This window comes from Anser cygnoides, chromosome 1, assembly GCF_040182565.1.
Source record: "Anser cygnoides isolate HZ-2024a breed goose chromosome 1, Taihu_goose_T2T_genome, whole genome shotgun sequence".
NCBI classification, from domain to species: Eukaryota; Metazoa; Chordata; class Aves; order Anseriformes; family Anatidae; genus Anser; species Anser cygnoides.
Window position 1 is genome coordinate 201,602,005 of NC_089873.1, and position 20,952 is coordinate 201,622,956.

At 39.1% G+C, this 20,952-nt stretch overlaps 1 protein-coding gene across 11 annotated transcripts in view; it reads right to left on the minus strand.

Annotated features, from left to right (window-relative positions):
• Window positions 1–20,952, minus strand: part of FAT3 (FAT atypical cadherin 3) — a 420,625-nt gene that overhangs the window by 68,554 nt on the left and 331,119 nt on the right. For 10 of the 11 annotated variants that reach the window (XM_066989896.1, XM_066989902.1, XM_066989899.1 and 7 more), the window contains 6 exons: window positions 19,932–20,207; window positions 18,155–18,365; window positions 11,169–15,242; window positions 4,106–4,302; window positions 2,849–3,002; window positions 1,157–1,390 (listed from right to left, as the gene is read on the minus strand). In XM_066989896.1, coding sequence (XP_066845997.1) covers window positions 1,157–1,390; window positions 2,849–3,002; window positions 4,106–4,302; window positions 11,169–15,242; window positions 18,155–18,365; window positions 19,932–20,207 — 5,146 coding nt within the window. Of the gene's footprint in view, window positions 1–1,156; window positions 1,391–2,848; window positions 3,003–4,105; window positions 4,303–11,168; window positions 15,243–18,154; window positions 18,366–19,931; window positions 20,208–20,952 lie in introns of those variants that run through there. The other variant, XM_066989904.1, reaches the window with a different exon arrangement.

Below are 20,952 nucleotides of genomic sequence, written 5' to 3' on the forward strand. Positions count from 1 at the left end.
AAGTTGGTGCTAACAGGAACTTTTATTGACAACTTTCAACTCTAATTCCATTGCGTCTCTCCACCCCTTGAATGTCATCTCACCTATGAGAGAAATGGTAATTAAGACAACAATGGAAACCAACAACACTGGGTGTTCAGACTGTTCAGTAGCTAACTACCAGTAATTGGCTCTTCACTGCAGGACAGTGTCATAAATTTTAATAGTGATTTTTCAGCCAAGCATATAATGCAGCACTTCACAGATACTTTAATGAATGCTTTTTGCTCCTTTACTGATTACTGTATATTTACACTATCAACCTTAGTAAAAACTGAGACTTCCAGCATGTACTGTACTTAAAAAAATATATTAAATTAATTACTTTTTATCATTCAGTGAAAGGCCTGCTTTTTATGTGAAGCTACTTAAGCCACAGTTTTTAGAAAACATCTCCAAAACCACAGGAAGAAAAAATAAGTTATGGGATTTATTTATTCCAGCTGAAGTGAATAAGCTGAGAACAAAATCTGATATTCATCAGGTTTTACCACTGTGCTATGAAAAATATCTTTAAATATTTATAACTGGGCCTAGATTTCAAGGTTAAGGTCCTCATATAATAAACTATTCCACTTCAAAAGAATCTACACTTAAACAGCTAGACCATTTATAATGTACATTCACAATGTACAACAATAGCTTCATGCTAAGGTAACCAGCTGGAACAAATGGGAGTTAGAGCAGTATAAAACTCTAGCAATATTGTGATTAATCACATATAAGTCCCTATCGCACGTAACTATATTATTTGCCTATGTAGAGGCACGGGCGTCCAAAACCATGGCTCAAAAAAGGAGGTGAGACTGCTGGAGGAAGAAAGCTGGAATTTACCCCCCAAAATTACCACAGATCAAGAGAATAAAAGACTACACACTTCTGTAGCTGCTGCAATGCTTTTTCTTTTTGTAACACCATCATGCCAAGCTTGGCCACGAGCATTTCCAGGTAAAGAAAGAGAAGACAGAAAAATGGGGAGGATCCAGAAACAAGGAGGAAAGGATGAAGAAAGATGAAAGAATGAGGAAAGACGACAGAAAAATTCATCTGCATTGCAGTTCCACCAACTCAGAGTCTTCCTGAACATTAGTTACTGTTCTCAGTGTTACTCTCTTACCGACATCAGGATCAGTGGCTTGGACTCTCGTTAGCAACGCCTTAGTGGCGGTATTCTCATAGACACACGCGGTGTAGTGATCAGATGAAAACACTGGTGGGTTATCATTCACATCTTCTAAAATAAGATGGATTTCCGATTGGCAGAACCTGCCACCGCCATCCGTAGCTCGGGCAATCAGGTTGTACGCAGGGATTTTCTCTCGGTCAAGTGGGGCTAAGGATTTCAGCTCACCTGAAATTGATTTAAAGCAGCAGTCATCATTACTGCCATAGCAACGTCGCTAATTCTAGACAGTGAGAGTAGCTCAGAAACATGTATTTAACTGGAATTTACAAGAAGAAAAAACAACCTTGCTTATTCCAATGAACAGATTAAAACATCACAGCAGTGTCACTTCTCACTTCTCTCCACCCAACCAAATGAGCTGGCAGCATGAGTGCAGGGAGGACAAGCCACTCATGGTGGCCTTTGAGAATCTGCAACTTCTAAGAGCATAACATGGTATGTTTTTTGAAGTCTGTCTTTTATTACTCTCAAGAGTTATAGACTTCAAGGCTTAGAAAAGCACCCTGGATCTACTGATGACAGCAGCCATAATGAACTGCAAAATTTTCTAATGCTACCGTTCAAAACAGAACCAATCTTTTCTCCCACATTTTAACCTCCAATCACCTCTGAATTCCTGTAGATGCCTCTGGCATCTAGCTTGAATATGACTTCTTATTCTTATAACACAATAAACATTAGCAGCAAAGACAGTTTCTCACTCGGACTGTGAGAACTTTATCCATGATCCATTTTCCACAGCAGAAGACAAATGACAGCGAAAGTGGCCACATCTGCAAACAGCCATTATTAGTCAAAGAGTAAGTTTTGGTTTATTTTGGCAAACGGAATAATTTGCAGTAAAATACAAAATTTGTTCTTAAGGAGCGCAAAACTTCCCTTCCACACACTGCACAGATCTCCGAATGCCTCTTGTCGGTAGTACTACGACAATATCAGGTGCTGCCTCCTGCTAGCCAGGTGGAGGAGGCATTGCACAGGGATGGACTTAGGCTGTCATAACAGAAACTAAATTCCTAGAAGTAACAGAAGTAACAAAAGAGTGGGATTTTTATTCATGGAAAAATTATTTTATTTAGCTTTACTTTATGACAAGCACAAAATCTGGACCTTAGCAGAGATCAGCATCTTTTTGCAGACGCTGTGCCAAATGAACAACACCTTTGTAACACTCCCCTGTGCCCACAAATTCATTACTGATATCCTTTCTCCACTCAAGCCTGGGTATAAAAAGAATGTTGTTGTTACATGGTATAAAAGCCAGTAATTCCAGATCAGGGTGGAAGACAAAGTCCAAATGTGAAGGAGGACCCTGCTGGCAGGTTCCCCTTTTCTTCACCAAGACAACTCCAGGACAAGGGCCCCATGCCTCTGACCTAACTTGAGGTCTGGCTGGGAAACAAAAGGGTCAGTTTCTGCCGCCCTGAATACAACACTCAACCCGGCCAACAAACATGTCCCTCCTCCCTCCTGCAATCGCCACCTCCAAAGTGGTCATCCATGCCTGTCAGAACTGGAACTGGCTGATAACCAAATGTAACCTAACTCCAGTTAAGAAAACTGGTACCCGCTGAAGTTGAGGGATTAAGAAGGCTGTCTGAAAACATTTAGCTGTCATCTTACCATTTTCTGGATCTAAGAAAAATTTATTGTTCCCAGGACCGTAGAGAGAGTAGCGAATTTCACCATTGGACCCAATGTCAGCATCTTTAGCTCTGATTTTTAGAATGACTTTGTTTGATGGAATATCTTCAGGAAACAGTGCTGTGTATGCAACCTAGAGAAAACAAAAACAAAAACAAAACAAAACAAAAAAACACAGAAACGTAAGCTATGCAATAACAGTATTTTATAGCTATTTTACAACTTTTTTTTTTTTTTAACTCTCTGTAGTGCATTTTTCTATACAGGAAACAATTTTCCTTTATGTAATACAGTCCTAGAAATTCACAGCACTGCTAAGCCTTGAGGTGTCACAAAAACAATGCCATTATGACTCTTAATAGGGCTAGTCTTAGGTGTAAAATGCAGTCACATTTTCTGTCTTCCGTTTCTTTCATCAACACCCATGAAATGGATCAGTGTGCTAATGAAGACAACTGTTTTTATCACATCATCCAGCAGTGTTGAGGGAGATACAGATTGTGATTCCCCGGAGTGATGCTTGCAATGACAATGGTCCATCGGTGATAATGTAATGATGGGAATTACATATGTGTATACATATGGATATATATAAATAAGATTCTGTAAGCTGTACTGTTAAGGAAATCTAGTTTTCATAGTGCCTTTTGCTTCACGTACACCTTCCTGTTACAGTGATACTGGTTTCCCACATTGCCTCTCCATAGAATAAGAGACAGATGATGCTGTGAAAGCTGTGGTCAGGCTATACTGCATACTGCATGCATGCCTGACAGCTTGAGAGTAAGCTATATTCTTCTACCTTTTCCACTGTGTCTCTGGCTGCTAGCCACCCGACACATTCGGGAAGGCTGGAGTTAGATTAGAGTGAAGACATTTCCACACTGATTGTGAAGAAAAAGCTTTTTTTTTTTTTTTTTTTTTTTTTTTTTCTGTAGGGGGGCAGTGGCTGTCCTATAGCAGTGCCACCTCACAACCCTTTTTATTTTAGAAAGCCAGATAAGACCACAGTGCAGAAGATGGAGGAGACTCCTCCACTGCCTTTGCTAGGCCATTATCCTTTCACCTTGGTTTCACAAGACTGTTGAATCCTGCTTCCCTCCAGGTTACTCTAGACCCTTCACTTAAGACCTTCAGGATGAAAACGGGCATATCCTGTAAACACAGCAGTGGTATCCACTGGGAAACCATCACTTCCAGCACCACAGCAGATTGCAGAGGGTGTTGCTAACTCACCCGCTCACAGACTGGGTTGTTATCATTAACGTCAGTGACCGTCACTTCCACAGCAGCTTGGGTTACAAAGAGGCCATCCGTGGCGGTGATGTTCAGGTAATAAACATCTTGTTCCTCCCGATCTAGTGGCCTTTTTACATAAACCTTCCATTCGTTCTGAACCAGTCCCAGAGCGAACTTCCCTTTGGGATTCCCTCCTGCAATGAGACAAGCAACACACAACAGGTTAGGGCATCCCTCCAGGGCTCCCACCTGATTTAAGCACAAATACAGACTCATCTTAGAGGACCAGGAATATGCAATTGTCATTTGTTTCCCAGTGACAGGTGCTTTCAAACTTGCAGATTCAGGAAATCTGTAATGAGATTACGTTCCCTGTGTTTATTGCCCCCCAAACGGCTTGTATGAAAGTGAACCAATAACTTTCAGCGGAAACAAAATCCATTTAGCAGAGCTGAAGATGATCTCTTGTTTAGTTCCCCTTAAGGGCAATCAAATTCAAACTGTGAACAATCAATAGTCCTCTCAGGCTGGTACAATTGTCTTTCCACTTAGTCTCGGGAGAGGATGTAATACACCGCAGCTCTTGTTACCAAGACAATTTCATTAGCTGTTGATTATGCAATCAAGGACTGGAAGTAGGTTCTATTAAGGAATCCTCTAATGAAAGCTTTATCATACAGCTGTGCCTTTCTTCTGCTCATTAAAATTCTAGTTTTAAAAAAAGTTTACACGACACAAGAAGACACATTAGTATTAAATAGTCCTAACAAGAGGTCATTTGAGGAGCAGTTGGAAGATAAGCACTACAATTAGGTCAAATGTATCAGAGGGTGAGAGCTGGGGAAAGCCAGCAAAGAGTGCAGGAGTCGAAGCAGAACAGCTTTTTATCATGCTGTAACACCAACAGTGAACCTCCTAACGTTGCTCTTCCACATCATTAAACTGCATGGGGGAAAAAGCAGACTGGAGAGGGAAAGATTTGGTCCACATCATCCTCAGGAAGGAAGGAAGGACATTTCACATGCGGAAGGTACAAGGAATCAAACCAGGGATAGCTCTTTAATGTTTCTGACAGTTATTTACACTTTCATTTGAAAGAGTACAGTCCTCTGCCAGCTCCACAAAGAAACCACCATCAAGCACCTTTCTTTGAGCCTGTTTTCAACCCCCTTGTCAGATCAGACAGAAGATCTTTTAAGCCAACCACCCAGTTTTCTGTGTCCAGTATCCAACATGTTTGGTCTGTAAAAAATGTATTTGCACATTTAACAATTTAGGATGGAGCACAAAATAGTTATAGCAAACCCGTGTGCTATAGGAACTGAGGACAAGGACAAAGAAAAAAACATCACACTGCTCCACTGGGTAAACTTTAATTCCAGCTGACCTGGTACTAACTCTTTTCCCACCATATTAAGCTTTCTCCTGTGCAGAAATGCAATCTGAGAACTGCTATTCATGTTTCTCATGTATAAAAGTGGTATAAAAATATTAAGGGAAAGCTTATTCTTTCTTGTATCAGGATCAAGAATGTCAAACACGCTAAGTTTGGTTTTGCTCACAACTTATTCAGGGTCCTGACATGTGTCAGGGGATCAGTCCGAGCTTAATGGAAAGACCAGGTTCTTAAACCTTCCTCTCTAGTTCGATGTTTGAGTAAATAAGTGTTTAAAAAAAAAAAACACAAATCCAACAGAGAAAAAATGTATTTTAAGGGCTGAATGTATTTGAGCTGCCTCTGCTGTCAGGAGATTGGGTGTCACTGCTGTTGCTTCTAGTGGCACAATTCTGTCAGTTCCCAGGGACCTTCTTAGCAAAAATAAGGCAGAGAAGATCTGAGCTTAAAACTGTGCTTAAAATGAAGCAAAAAAGTGTAATGCACATTTCATGCCTTCTTCGTACATCAAAAAGCAGAAAAGAGGTCACGGGCTGTAATCTATGCCTTTTTCATTAGCTACCAACGACAAGATAGACTGGTTTCTGTTTGATATGAAAGCTAAGTTAGTTGAGATGAGCTGAGGAAATCTTTCTCGTTAAGCATCACCATTAGAGCTAAGTGTAATTGTGTCAGAAAACAACGTTGTAATGAAGAAGATTTCCCGAAAATTAGTCAGATATGCATTATAATTATAAAAGGCCCTGTAGTCATACAGAGCACAAAACAGATATATCACAGATATTTGCTGTTGATAGAAAATCAACTTTTTAGGTCACAAAACCAAGCTTTCTACAAAACCAAGATTTCTACAACAGTTTGGAGTAACCATCACAGGACTCAGACAAACCTTGTTTAACCTATTGTGTGATATAAACTGACTTCTCCTAAAGAGGGTTACTTAGTATGTTGATGTGCACTGCAGGCCAGTCTGAATACAACCCAAGGCAATGTGAAGCTGTCCACTGACTTGAGTCTTAATGTGATTGTCAAAGAAGGTAGACCCCTGCTGATTAACATTAAATTCTCTCTATTCAGCTCAACATCAGCATAAAAAAGCTTAACTCTCTTTTAGAAAAGGCTGTAATCTTATCACAGTGAGCTTAATGTTGTAAACCATTAATAAAAATGGTCTTAAATACTCTTATTTAGCTTCATGATATCAATCAGTGCTTTCCTGCATATTAGTTCTTTTGTAAAAAGAAATGATTAACTGTTCTGAGCTACTATGAAGCAATGCACTCAAGGTATGGATATCCCATTGTTAAGTAAAGAGGAAAGGTAAAATCTAATTAAAATCAGCTGGTGGCTTTTATGGCTGGCAGTAACACTAGCTTGGAGCAATTTTAAAATCACTGTTGCTTTGTTGTTGATGGAATAGCTTTTGAATCACACAGGAATTTTGGGAGTATATATTAAAAAACGGTCCCTGGAATCCCTTTCTCTCCCCACTTCACTAGAAAAGGATCGATTTCAATGGCCAAAAAACCTGTGCAATAAGCAGCAAACATGTGAAACAGTTTATTTGCATGCATTTTTCATGAGTGCTACCTTTCTTCTCTTTTGCTTCTCAGGACTGGCTATATACTTTGTTTTTGGAAGACAAAGGAGGAAGTTGTACTATACAATGTAACAGAAATAATGAGATGTAAACGGTAAGATAATGCCAAGACAATATTCTTAAAAAAGGAAATGCAAAAAATAAAAATAAAAAATCCACACTGTGGCCCAGGGAACCATTTTCTAGTACTTCTACATATGTCTCGATGCAGATCTCATTCTGCAGTGATTAATTAACTTTTTCACTAATATATGTAAGCAGATTCAGTATCCTAGGGGCGTTCTAATTAATTAGTTTTTCACTCTGAATAATGTAGCTTTTCTAAACGGAAGCCTCCTGACTACATGTATTAATGGATTCTTTAAAATCTGTTGGCAGTTTTCTTATGTTCTACTTTGAATGTCACAACAGTGAAGTGCTAGCTACAAAAAACACTCCAGTAACTTTTTAGAATGGCTTTGAGGGTAAAAGAATCAGCATTATCTTTTATCTTTTGTTACTTGAAGTTTAAATAATGCTCTCCCTCCTTCCCTAGTCAGCAAATAGTACAAAGCCAAATCAAGCTCAAGTTTAAGAAAAGAAAGAAAACAGCTAGATACAAATGAAATGCAGAGACACAGTGATCCAAAATAAACGAATCCTGACACACATCATTACTAAAGCACACACAGAGGGAATTATAATGGCTAAAAGGGAACTGAAAGCTAGAAGCCAGCAGTATCAGTTTTCACTGCAATGCTGACCTGGGAGGGAGAACTGAATATTTACTGACTTATTTATTTAGATTCTCTGTTACATTTATGCATCTATTTAGATACATTCAATTCCTAATTAGAACTCTGGGCATTTGTTTAACTTAAAATCAATAGGTTTATCCCCCCCCCCCCCCCCCCACACACACACTTTAAGATGTTGCATGTTTACTGAGCTGCCAAAATAATAAACCCAATCCTCTTAGCTTTACTATTGTAGAATATGCATGCTGTTCTTCAGCCTACAGTACAAGTCCTCCCCAAACATCTAAGCAAACATTTCTCCAGAACTCCAGATTTCAAATATAAAATAGAAGCAAACAAACAAACAGTCAGTTTGCTCACATTGGACAATTAGCCCAGCAAAAAAAAAAAAAAGGACACTGCTTACAATACTAGTTTCTTCTCCCAAACACTGTCCATCTTCTTGTATTCAGTTGAACCACATTTAACACTATTGTCTGTTCTTACATTTACATGTTGAAGCCTAATTAACTCAAAACACTTTACGATACCAACATCCTAGCAACTGACATTTTTCTGATGGCTTTTCCTTGTTTTCCACTGTTAAACCTCAGTAATATCTAGCTGTCTTTAGGCTGGCTAAACATCCTAGCTAAACATTGACATAGCCCTGTTGTTTGTCAAACTACCTCAAGTTGTTATACAGGCGATGAGCTCCAACGAGCCTTCAGAAGGAAACTACTGTGCTTCCTAAGTGCACTTGTGTTACCTAAACTTTCTAATGATTTTCTACTAAGATTTTTATATCGCGCTTTTCCTTTGTGAACATCTCCACTTGTTATCAAACTCCAAATAACAAATGACAAGTGCAAAATTTTTTCCCACTATCAAATGCAGATTAAAATGGCAGTTTGAAAAATGGAGTTTGAAAATGGCAACTACTTGCCAGTAATCATGGAAACCTCTCCTAAAGGGAAGGAGTTCAAAACAGAATATATATTTACCCACCAGAATGCATCTTCCCCTTTTCAAAGGTGATCAGAAGGCTGCAATAAGTGTTTGCATTTCTTAAAAAAGTGCAAAGGGCTCTTAAGTGATCACATCTGGCCCAGAATGTTTCTTCCTTTCATCTCCTGAAAGATGATTTTTTTCCATCTCCTTTCTGTGTGCTACTTTTCATGAAGTGTACTTGCACGAAGCTGGTTTTGATGGATCCAAATGTCATTCTCGTAATTTGTCTTCTTTTCCCTTTTTGTCAGTGTCCTGTTTTTCCTCAGAATTTGTTTATTGTATTCAGGGAGGTTTCTACAGCTCAAAATGCCTCCAAAAAGATACAACATTTGAATAATCACCTGGCTAATCTGATCCAAGAAATATTCAAATGCAGTTCCCAAGCTTAATTTGGGGTGAAGTGTGAATAGACTATTTCATTACTTAAACTACACTTTAATATGTTTTAATATCTGAATCAGAAGAACCTAGTTTCTCCATGTGCATCTCCCAGGTTCAAAGGTTATACTCAGACAGTGGAGTTTCTGAGCTCATATGCTTTAGTAATTGCACAGTAGGCATTAAAGAAAGTTTGGGGCTTTGTCATCTAATGTTTTCAGAAACTAAAAACAAAACAAAACAAAAACAAAAACAAAACAGCAAAATATCTGATATATTTTGAACTGTGGTACAAATTAAAGTACAGAATGACCTATAGTTTTTGAGTCATATATGACAATTATTCAAAAGTCCAGTTTTTGCTAAATTAACAGCACAGGAATGTGAAGAAAACAGATCAGTACATAATTAAAAGCATAATTCATTATAAGAGATGACAAAGTCTTCAGGGCAAAGAAAAAACAGTATCTTTGTCTGATTAACAGGGTATGCTAAAATATTTTTGTTACAAACCTGAAGGGTTTGCATTTCCTATAGCAACTTCTATACTGGCATCTCAAATACTCAATATTACAAATCACTTCAAATATTACAAAATCACTAAGATGAAGCACTACTTATATAGTTTTAGATATGTGGAAACTGAGGCACTATCAGATAATGCACCTAGTTTACAGCCTCCAAATCCTGTGCTTTACTCACAAGACTAATTTTTGCCTCTAGTTCTAATAGCCTACAACACGTCACACTGCAAACATACTAGCTTTTGCAAACCTTCATACTGAATCTAGGCTTTTATGTAAACAGTATGAATTTCTGACTGATTTGAAAATGATGCTACTTCAGATGCATAACACAGGCACTCTGTAGATAACTGGAACATCCCACTTGTCTCTACAAACCATCCCACGAACATTTCCAATTTAATAGCCAACACAGAAGTAGAAGTCTTGTACTCCAGTGCAAAATAAACAAACTGTTATCCTGTGAGTTGTCAGACTTTTCATTTTTGCCCAATGCATCTACTTGTGTGCAGTCTTGTGTAATTCTAATCCTATCCAGTGAGATATATGTGGACCTGCCCAAGAATCTGTTTATTACTGTGTAATTAGTATTAGCTCTTGGACTGTGAAGTTTGGAGGGAGTGACAAAGTTATTCCCTAAAAAAATCTATTGGACAACACAAGCTGTAGGCAGAAAAAAAACTGCAGCACCCCATCACTCATAGTACACTCACATAAAATACAGCCTGAATCTAGGAGAAAAGAAGGAAAGAGCAATGTTACCACACTTTGAAAAATATGTTAGTAATATAATTGAAATAGCCTCTTGCTGTATATAACAATGCATAGCAGCTAAACGGCTCTTCAGAGTGGATTACAATTTCCCTAGCCAGAAATCTGGGCTGATAAGAAATGGCATCCCCATCTTCCTCCAAGGTTGCTCCAATGTGCAATTTTCTTAAATAGTGTTATTTTGAAATGGTTCCTACATGCACTCTCCTCTCTCAAAAAGAAAAAGGCTATTCCAAAATTTTTAATGCTTGGAAGTGTGAAGACTTTCTCCTTATGAATGAAATGTTCTTCTTCCCTTGGCTGAAACATTGTCATGATGTTTTCCAAGCTGTCGTATTAATTATGATGGGTTGATGGGTCATGCTACATTGCACCGCAGCAAATCATGAAGAATTATTCTGGAAAGTTAGAGAGAGAATCACCTGGACAGACACAGACTGACACAAACACAAACACACGTTCCCTTTCCTTCTTCTCAACTTTTCTAGTTGCTCCAAAAGTATCTCCAAACTAAAGGAAAAAAGAGTTGAAGGGAGATGCATTTGTCTGAGTCACAGTGGTAACTTAGCTGAAACACTCCTAATTTTTCTCCTTAAAACTGGACACATGCACAGTTCTTCAGTAAAGCTGTTTTTGGGAAGAAAGCATGCTTGTCGTTTCTTACCTGTAATATGGTAGCTAACCTGCCGGTTGACATCAGATGTGTCTTCATCCCAGGTGCTAAGAACAGCCACAACTTCCCCTGGAGCATCGCTCTCCTTCACCGATCCTCTGTAGACCTCATGCTCAAAGACAGGTGCGTTATCGTTTATGTCTGTCACAGTGACTGAGACCAAGGTGGTTGATGACAAGGATAAGGTTTCCCCCAGATCTGAGGCCACCACTGCAAAAGTGAAGGCAGGATCCTTTTCATGGTCCAGATCCTTCAGTGTGCTAATCCAGCCACTGTTGCTATCAATGGTGAAAGCTTCTGTGATCTTCTCCAGCTCTGATTCCAATGCAAGTGTATAGGTGACCTGCCCATTTGCACTTGAGTCTGCATCAACTGCTTTAACTTGCATAAGTTTTGTTCCTACAGGCATGCCTTCCATTATTATAGCGTCATAGCTCGCTGTTTCAAATATGGGCTTGTTGTCATTTATATCCAACACCTTCACCTCCACATCCACTGTCAACACAATGTCCACTTTGTCCAATTGAATGGTGGCTGCAACTTTGAAATGAAAAGCAGAATTTGTCTCGTGGTCAAGTCTCTTATCCAGTTTTAAGAGTCCCGTGTCTTGTTCTATGATGAATACACCATCTTTGTTATTTTCTGTCAGCTCACCATTAACTGTGCTGTACAAAGCACCCTGATTAGGCGCAACATGCACAATGTCAATAGTACTGCCTATGAGGGTGTCTTCTGCTATGGTGAAAGAATACTGGGGTTGAGAAAAGGAAGGTAAAATGGTTTCTGAAGGTAAAACATGGATGTAGACAGGAATGAGAGAATGCTTTACAGGAATGCCACCATCAACTGCTTTGACGAAGAATGACAGAACTGTGTTTTTCAGTTGGTTAAAGCTACCCTTGGTGACCATCCATCCATTGTCTGGATCTATTTCAAGCAGATCAGCTACTGAAACCGAGGCCTCGCTATAAAGAGAATAGGTAATTCTGGAATTGGCTCCATCATCTGGATCTACTGCTTGCACTTGAGTCACCAAGTAACCTTTCCCAACATCTGCTTTGACGCTTGCTCTGTATTCAACTGTCATGAATTGGGGAGCATTGTCATTCTCATCCACTACTATCACTCTCACAGTGCAGAATGTAGTCCTGCCACCTCCATCAAGTGCTCTCAGAAATATACCAATGTCACTTTCCAGCAGGTTCTCCCGGTCTAGTCGCTCAGTTGTCAGAATCTGGCCGTTGCTATCAATCAAAAATCGGTCCTTGGCAAAGTCATTTATTATGGAGTAGCTTATCTGGCCATACACACCTGAATCCCCATCTGTGGCCTTCACATGAAGCACCTTAGTTCCAGGTGCTGCATTTTCTCTAACCTCTGCAACATAAACACTCTGTGAAAACACAGGGCTGTAGAGGTTGGCCCCAAGGATCTGTATATGCACCTGAGCTGTGCTGGTGAACAACCCATCTGAGACAGAGACATTTAGGCTGTACATGGGCTCCATTCGCTGCTTCCGATGGTTGGAAAGGGTGATTACACCGCTCTTGCTATCCATAATGAAACTGGTCCGATCGTTTCCTGATAGGATGCTATACTCCAGTCTGTCAAAATCAGAGCTGTCAGCATCTGAGGCTTGGACGCAAGTCACAAAATGACCCCGAGGTGCCAGTTCACTCACATACGATTCATATATTAGCTGGTTGAAAATTGGAGGGTTGTCATTCATATCTGTTATTGAGATACTAACAAGAACCTCACTGCTAAGTGGTGGGAACCCATTATCAGTTGCTCTGACTTTCAAGCTGCACTGCTGTATGAGTTCATGATCCAACATACGTGCTGTCAGAATTAGGCCACTTGTGCTGTCTATATGGAAATAATCTGTGCTGTTAAAGGTGTCCTGGACTATCTGATATTGCACAATTTTGTTATTGTCAGAGTCAGCATCAGTGGCAACAACCTGCAACACAGGAGTCCCAATCAAAGATGCTTCAGACAAAGTAGCATTATAAGCTGACTGATCAAAAACTGGAGGGTTATCATTCACATCATTAACAATCAAGTCCACAGTGACCTCAGCTCGAGCACCAGTGAGGGCATCACTAGCTCGCACCATCAACTTGAAAAGGGAATTTATTTCATAGTCCAGTGGGCTGATGACACTCAGAACTCCGGTATCGAAGTCAATGTTAAACTGATTGTAAGGATCTCCATCGACAATGATATAAATGATACCCTGGCCTTCTGGACTTGTTGCATTTATGCTTAAAATTGGTGTGTGAATTTCTACATCTTCATTCACGGAGGCTGTATAGAAGGGCTTGTCAAATACAGGCATTGCTTTGTTAACAATAGTAATGGGGAGCTCTACTGAAGCAGACAGTGATGGGTTGCCACCATCTTTTGCAAGAATGACAACCAAATACTCTATATTAGATAAGTCAGAATTGAAGGCTTCTTTCAGGGTGACACTACCAGTTCCCCTATCAATTTCAAAATGTCCGTAATCTTCCTTCAGAAGATATGACACATCACCATTTTCATCCTTATCTTTATCAATAGCTGTCACTCGATATATCAGGGTACCAGGCTCAGCATCAACTTGCACAGCAGCGTAGTATGGAAGCCCTACAAACACTGGTGCATTATCATTTATGTCTTCAATGTAAACCCTCACCACCACTCGAGCGACACGAAGGTGATCTAGTTCACGGCTTGCTTCCACCACCAACTCATACAGCTCTTGTTCCTCTCGGTCAAAGGGTATGCCAGTCGTCTGAATGACTCCTGATGTGGGTTTGATTTTAAATTTGTTTCCTGGGTTTAATATGCTATATTTCAAGGGCTCATTAAGACGGTTACCAACAGCATTTACCACAGCGATCTTTGTGATATTGGTGGTGTTTTCTGAGATAGACGTGGAATAAAAATTTTGTGTGAAATGAAGCCCGCTATCCATGGCTTCTTTTACCATTATCGTCACCATAGCAGTGCTATAAAATTTCCCATCAGATACTCTTACTATTAGCATATAATGGTCTTTGGAGAGGCTATTGTTTTTAATGGTGAGTACTCCTGTGCTTGAATCAATCAAAAAATGGTCCAGATTGCCTTCGATTAGACTATATGTGAGTTCAGGAGGGATCTCTGAATCTGGGTCTGTAGCCCTGACTTTGAGAACCTCAACACCAACATATGTGGGCAGAAGCAGGACGGTCTCAAATACTGCCTGGCTGAAGACTGGTGGGTTGTCATTCACATCAGTTACCTCAATGGTTACTTCAACAGGGCTCTCTGCTGTAAGCTGAGGATTTCCACTGTCTCTAACATGCACATGGAAGTGGAAGTGGGCTATTGTTTCATGATCTAAATTTGCAATGGTTCTAATTGCACCTGTGCTGGAATCTACTGTGAAATACTTTTTTGCAGTAGATTCAACGATCTGGTAGACAAGCAAAGCGTTCTGGTTGCTGTCAGCATCAGTGGCACGTATCACAAGGGGGCTGTTATTTGCACTCCGGACTATGCTATTTACAGGAGCAGCTTCGCTTATGCTGCCTGAGTACTGAGAGAAGAGAAAAACTGGTGGGTTATCATTTTCATCAACAACCTGAATGTTCACAGTGGCATTTGATGCCATCCCTGCCATATTTGTTGCCTGTACAATGAGCTGATAAGAGGAAGCACGTTCATAATCAAGGGTTTTTTGACTGGTGATGACTCCAGAATATGGGTTTATAGTGAAGACTCCATCCACATTCCCATCTTTAACCTCATAAACTAATGTGGACTGACTGATTGCAGAAAGAGAGATCACAGAAGTACCAATATCCACGTTTTCATTAATTTCAGCTTGGTATTCTTTGAGAGTGAACTTAGGGTGGGAGTTATCTGCCATTGTCACAGATATCCGTACAATTGCTGTTGCAGAAAGTGGTGGAGAACCTTGGTCGGCCACTTTAACTGACAGAACAAACTGTCCCATTGTGGTTAAGTCTGGCTCCTTCAGTAATGTAATGATCCCTAAAACTGGTTCGATCTTGAATGTGTTTCCTGTATTTCCTAAAACATAAACATTGCAAGAAAATTAGAAATGAAATACAATGCATTTAAATGATAATTAATAAAGGGCAATTCGCTGCAATTTGTCAAAGACAGTTATTAAAAAAAAAAAAATAAAATAATTATAAAGGGCCTTCCAGTCTTTCTTTCTGAAAGTCAGGACATTCCAGTAGGCAGTGCAGATGTTCAAACATTCAGAAACTCAGGTGCTGGTGTTTATTACCTTGATTCTCAGTGTCAACATTGGAGCATGTGGTGCATGTATATTACTACCATCAAACTAGGAAAAAGCATCCCTAGATTATGGGAGTTAGTCAAATACATGTATGTACACCTAAGGCAATGAAACTAGATCAGAGGCTAACAAGCCAATTACATGACAAATGGATAACAACTCAGTCTCTTAATTGAAGGGGATATTATGCAACCATAGAGAAGATTACAGTAGTTCAAGACTCAAAGAACTGAATATAAAAAGGTTAAAGTGGCATTTAGAAAAATAAAACTGAACAAATAGCATAGAAAAGAGATTAAAGTATCTTGTGGCACAAAGGTTTATCATACGATTTCTGAGGAGGATGAATCTAGATGAATGAGATTTAGTAGAAAATGTCATGAAATGTCTGGTATAACATGCAAGCAGGGATATCACTGTACAAAGGTGAAAACAGTGAGTTTGGATCAAGAACCTTCTTTGGGGTCTTTTTTTTTTTTTTTTTTTTTTCCCTACCTCTTCTTTAGCAATACAGATTCACAACTATTGCTATGTATCCCTATCCTGTAATTAGAGATTGCTTTTATTAAGCAAACAGTATTTTGCTGGTTCCTTGAGTGCCTGCTTGAAAGAGGACATTATGTGCATATCTGGCATGAATAAGCATAGTCTCTTTTTCAGAATTTGATTCTAAAAATAAACAGCATGTACTGAGTTACAGCGATTCCAATCATTGTAACATGTTTCATTTATTTATACTATTTACTTTTATAATACTAAATACTTTTATAATAGTATAATAATAAATAATATTATATTATTTATACTATTTACTTTTATAATAATTTACTTTAAAAAAAATTATTTATACTATTTATTTTAGAGTAATTTATACTCTAAAATGTAGAACTACTTCCAATCCATCCATGAAGTGAAGAGAAATATGTCTCATGAAACTGGTGATAAACAGATTTTTTTGAGTGGTGATTGCTACAGGTGCTGTGCACAAAGAAATAAATATGAGCATTGTAGCTGAAATACCAAATACATTGAATCCTAAATGAAGTGAGTTAATGTATATTATTTTAAAGATGCAATTCACTATCTGCTGTAAATTCTGGTACTTGGAGGCTAATTTAAGCCACATACTACTGTATGTAGTTCAATACTGGTAGTAGCTTTCTATTTATATCAGTCCTTTCAGATCAGTAAAGTTTACTCTACTAGATAAAACAAAAATTGTGCTATTCACTGAGGAGCTGAGATTCTGCCAGAGCTACAAATTCTCATAAAGATCACAGTATTTGTCTCACTTGCAGACACTACAAATGCTGCTGTAGTTGTTTTGTCAGTGCTTGCTAATACAAAAGATTTGTAGCCACTGATTGCCTTACGTAAGGCCAGAGCTCATTCTCCTCCCTTAGGAATCTGCTATGAAATTAAGCAGAAGTTACTTTCTCTACCATTTGCTCTCTTCACATGTAAGGTGATGTAAGTAATTTCCCTGAATGAAGGGGCTGTATACTATCCGAATGCTGCAGTTAAAATTAGTATCCTTAACTGCACAGATTTTATGGATCATACAGCAGCAAAAGGCAGAATTTTGATGCATCTGGGATTTGAACATCTGTGGATAATGAAACTGCGGGAGTGCATGGCTTATAATAAATGGAAGTTTGAAGTCTGACACCGCAGAGAGAACTCGATGAAACAGCAAAAGGCTGCAACAGAAGAGAGAGCCTGTAAGAAAGAAAAAAATACCACCACACAGACTCATCTAATCATCTAATAGCCAAAAAATCCTTTCTAATCTTTGTATTTTTTTTTTATCTGCATCATGTATTCTACTACCAGTGGAATAGAGCCATACTCCTAGCATGTCAGAAGGCTTCTTACATTGTGCTGGCACCTAAGGGTGACTGGGTTGGAGCCCATCATAGGAACAAGGTGTCAAGAAAAAGCTGCTAACAGGCTTGAAATACAACACTGCCCCAGGAAGCTGTGTGGTCTACTCGGGGTTTGTTCTGCAATATACAGTGTTGTCCTGTCTGGGTATGTGTAAAACATTAAAACAATAAAAACTCCAAACGTTACAAATTTCCACTTCCTCCTCTCTTTTTCCAGGCATCCGTCTTGGATCTATGCTAATGGTTTAACTTAGAGATAATGCCTAACTTCAGATTCATACGAGTCAGAGAAAGTTGCATTTGCTTGCGCACGTAGCATAGATAATGTGAATTTCCCATGACCTTGCTGTTATACTAGCAGAGAGATGCTTTTGCTGTTTCAGTTTATATGGTGAATATAAATATATGGGGCTTAACAGCAAAAGCAATTTTATTCTGATATCACTACGACTTCCCTTAGGCTTCTATTGACATACAGTTGTTTCAAGAGCCATTGTGCCTCTAAACAACTATGGCTTTGCTGGCAGAAATTTTTACTCTCCATGCTCCTCTGATCCTAATGTTGGCAAAGATGCCAAGTTGTACCAGCTGTTGTGGCATTTGTTTATGGAGGATCACTGTGCACTAGACTGAAGCCAACAACCTGAAAACAGTCTGTATCAGCAGCTTTCAATAACTATTTTCCATGATGGTTTTGAAGGAACGACTTAAGAGTTAAAAGGCTCAGTAGCCACCTAGTGAATGTCAACGAGACTCAGTGCCGACGCCACGTTTTCAGCCTCTGTCCTAACCTGCTTCAATAGTGTAGATAAGCTCTGCATTTTCTCCTTTATCTTTGTCCAAAGCCGTGACCTGCAAAACTGCTGATCCAATAGCTGCTGATTCGAACACTGAGGCTTCATACAGTGGGCTGGTAAAGTATGGACTGTGGTCATTGGAGTCTTCCACATTTATGATGACTCTGGCCAGGTTTCTTCTGTAAGGGAATTCTTGATCTCGAACCTATGGAACAAGTGCATGATACACTGTTGGTATCCATTTTCTAAAACTTCACAAATATTAGTCACCTGAGTGCTAGTAACATTTTCAGTTCAGTTGAATACAAAGTAATAATAAATTACATTTGACCCAAAGAACCTGCAGTCTGAACCACAATCACATATGAGAAACAAGAGATCTGAGACTTTTTTTTTTCAGTTGTGAAAAAATGAATGGTAAGTAAGCATCATGCCATGTAGTTTTGGAATAGCAACCATATGACATCACCAATTCAGTTTTAGGATTGCAATATATCCCTTTTTTTTTGTAATACATGTTATATGGTCATGCCCTTATGCTAACACTCCCCACTTTACAGCCTAGTGGCAAACATGCCTTGCACATTGCTCCCTTCAAAGAACTACAAACAATTTTACCCACTGTCATCGGTCAGGTATCAATTGAGCCCTCGTATCTGCCAATGGACTCTTTCAGCATTATATATGTACATTCCTTTTTGAAGATGATGATAAAAATAGCAATCAGACTAGGAATAATCTTACGAATTGCTAAGCACTCCCAATGTTAGCATCATTTATTGCCCCTCTCTCAGCTCGATACTAAAAATCTCAGTACACTGACAATCCTGCCAGCAGCCCTGAAGTTCAGTTCCTGATACATAGAGCAAAAAAAAAAAACCTACTGCATTAGGTAGAGATCAAACAAAAGCATCGAGAAATGAAAACCTCTGTGGTTCAATTTATATTTATTTCTAATCCTGCTCACAAAAGAATTTGCAGCTTTTTACACAGTGTGCTCAGACCCCGCTCAGCTCCTGCTCGCTGTGTCTCCCAGCAGCTCTTGAATCCTGGGCTCTCCCACCCAAAGCTGTCCCTGTACCTAATATGTTGTGAGAAGTTCCTTTACAGAACTGTTCTGCAGGGCTATTAAGTATTTATAGAAAATAGCAGACTACAAGTTTAAACGAAGACAGATTTTTTTTTTTTTTATTAACCTCCACTTCACAATATACAACCTTCACTTGAAAACAGAGACTTATGTTCTGTATCTAGGCATACGGAGCAAAAAAAAAGGTAATTAATTTTCCCTGCATACCCAAACATTTGGAAAATGTAGCTGAAAACTATTTTTATATCAACAGTTTATGTACTGAAATACGTCTGTAAAAGTAAACTATAAATGAGGCTTGTATTCAGAAGGGCTGTAGCATTCTGTATAGCAAGAAAGCCGTTATCTCCCTGTGAATAACTTCTCAAATAACTTTCAGCCTCACTTCAGAAACTCTGAAAATTACCTTGAGTGAGAAGACCAGATGCCAAAAGATTAAATAAATTCTTGCTTGCTCTCCCTTGAGATGCCAAATCATTTCATATTAGATACAATGAATTCACAGTAAGATTCACAGAAGTCCAAATAAAAAGGTAAAATAAATACACAGCAGGGCAGGCAAGATGAAATTAATGACTACTTACTGCAGCGGAAGTACTTTGCTCAGGCAAAGAGTGAGGCATGTTTGCACCTGAAACATCAGTGATTGTGTCTTGAGCCAAGTGAATATTGCATTCTTACCATGACATTAAGGATGTGCTTATCTTGAGCTTCGTGGTCTAATCTCTCAGCAGTATAGAGCACCCCAGTGCTGGGATCAATTCTGAATTTTCTCACACTGACTGCATCGATGCTGCTGTGAATAGTGTAGCTCAGCTTATGTTTTTCATCTCTGTCTATGGCTTCAATTTGCAGAATTTCAGTGTCAGGGAGGATATCCTCTGAGATGGTGACATCATAACTTGGTTGAGAGAATTCTGGGCCATTATCATTGTTATCCAACACTTTAATAAGAACCTACAGTTAATAAAAGAAAAAAACATTTGGAGTTATTGAAGTCTAGTCAGACTGCTGAACAGGCACCTGAAGAAATGTAATTTACTGTAGATGGCTGATGATGTTACGCTGCTGTATGGTGGGACTGAGAACCATCATTTAATGTAAAATACTTACTGTTCAGATCAAAAGAAATAGTGAGGATATGACTTTGGAGGCAAAATGTTCCTAATTACAAGACCTACTTGGAGGCTGATAAAGAAGTCCATGTGGGAGATTTTCCATATCTACAGATTGGAAAATATTCCTGAAATGGTAAATAGTAATGGTTCTGTTGTCCCTTACAAGTGTGCTGGTTACAAGGGACTTCTGCAGCTATTATGGGATTTCCTTTTCCCCTCACTATTAGTAAGGCAATAAAAGAATCCTTTTCAAGTTACTAAAATCCATCTTTTATACGATCAGGAGTATAAATCCTACGAGTATAAATCCTGTGTTGTTCTCTGCCCTATATAGTGTGTTGGGACGTACTAGCACTACCAAACCATGCCATTAGTGGAGACTCCACGATGCTGTTACGTCTTAGGCTAACGTCAGGTAACACTTGGCGAGGACAGACCAGGCGTCGCCCTGTCACATTGGTGCCAGCTCACCCCACACTGTCCAGGACAGATAACCTCAAGGTACTTGTGCCAAAGAGGGATTATTTTTATGGTTTCACCTTTGCTCTTCCTTTGCCAGTGATGCTTGTCTTTATTGCCGACTA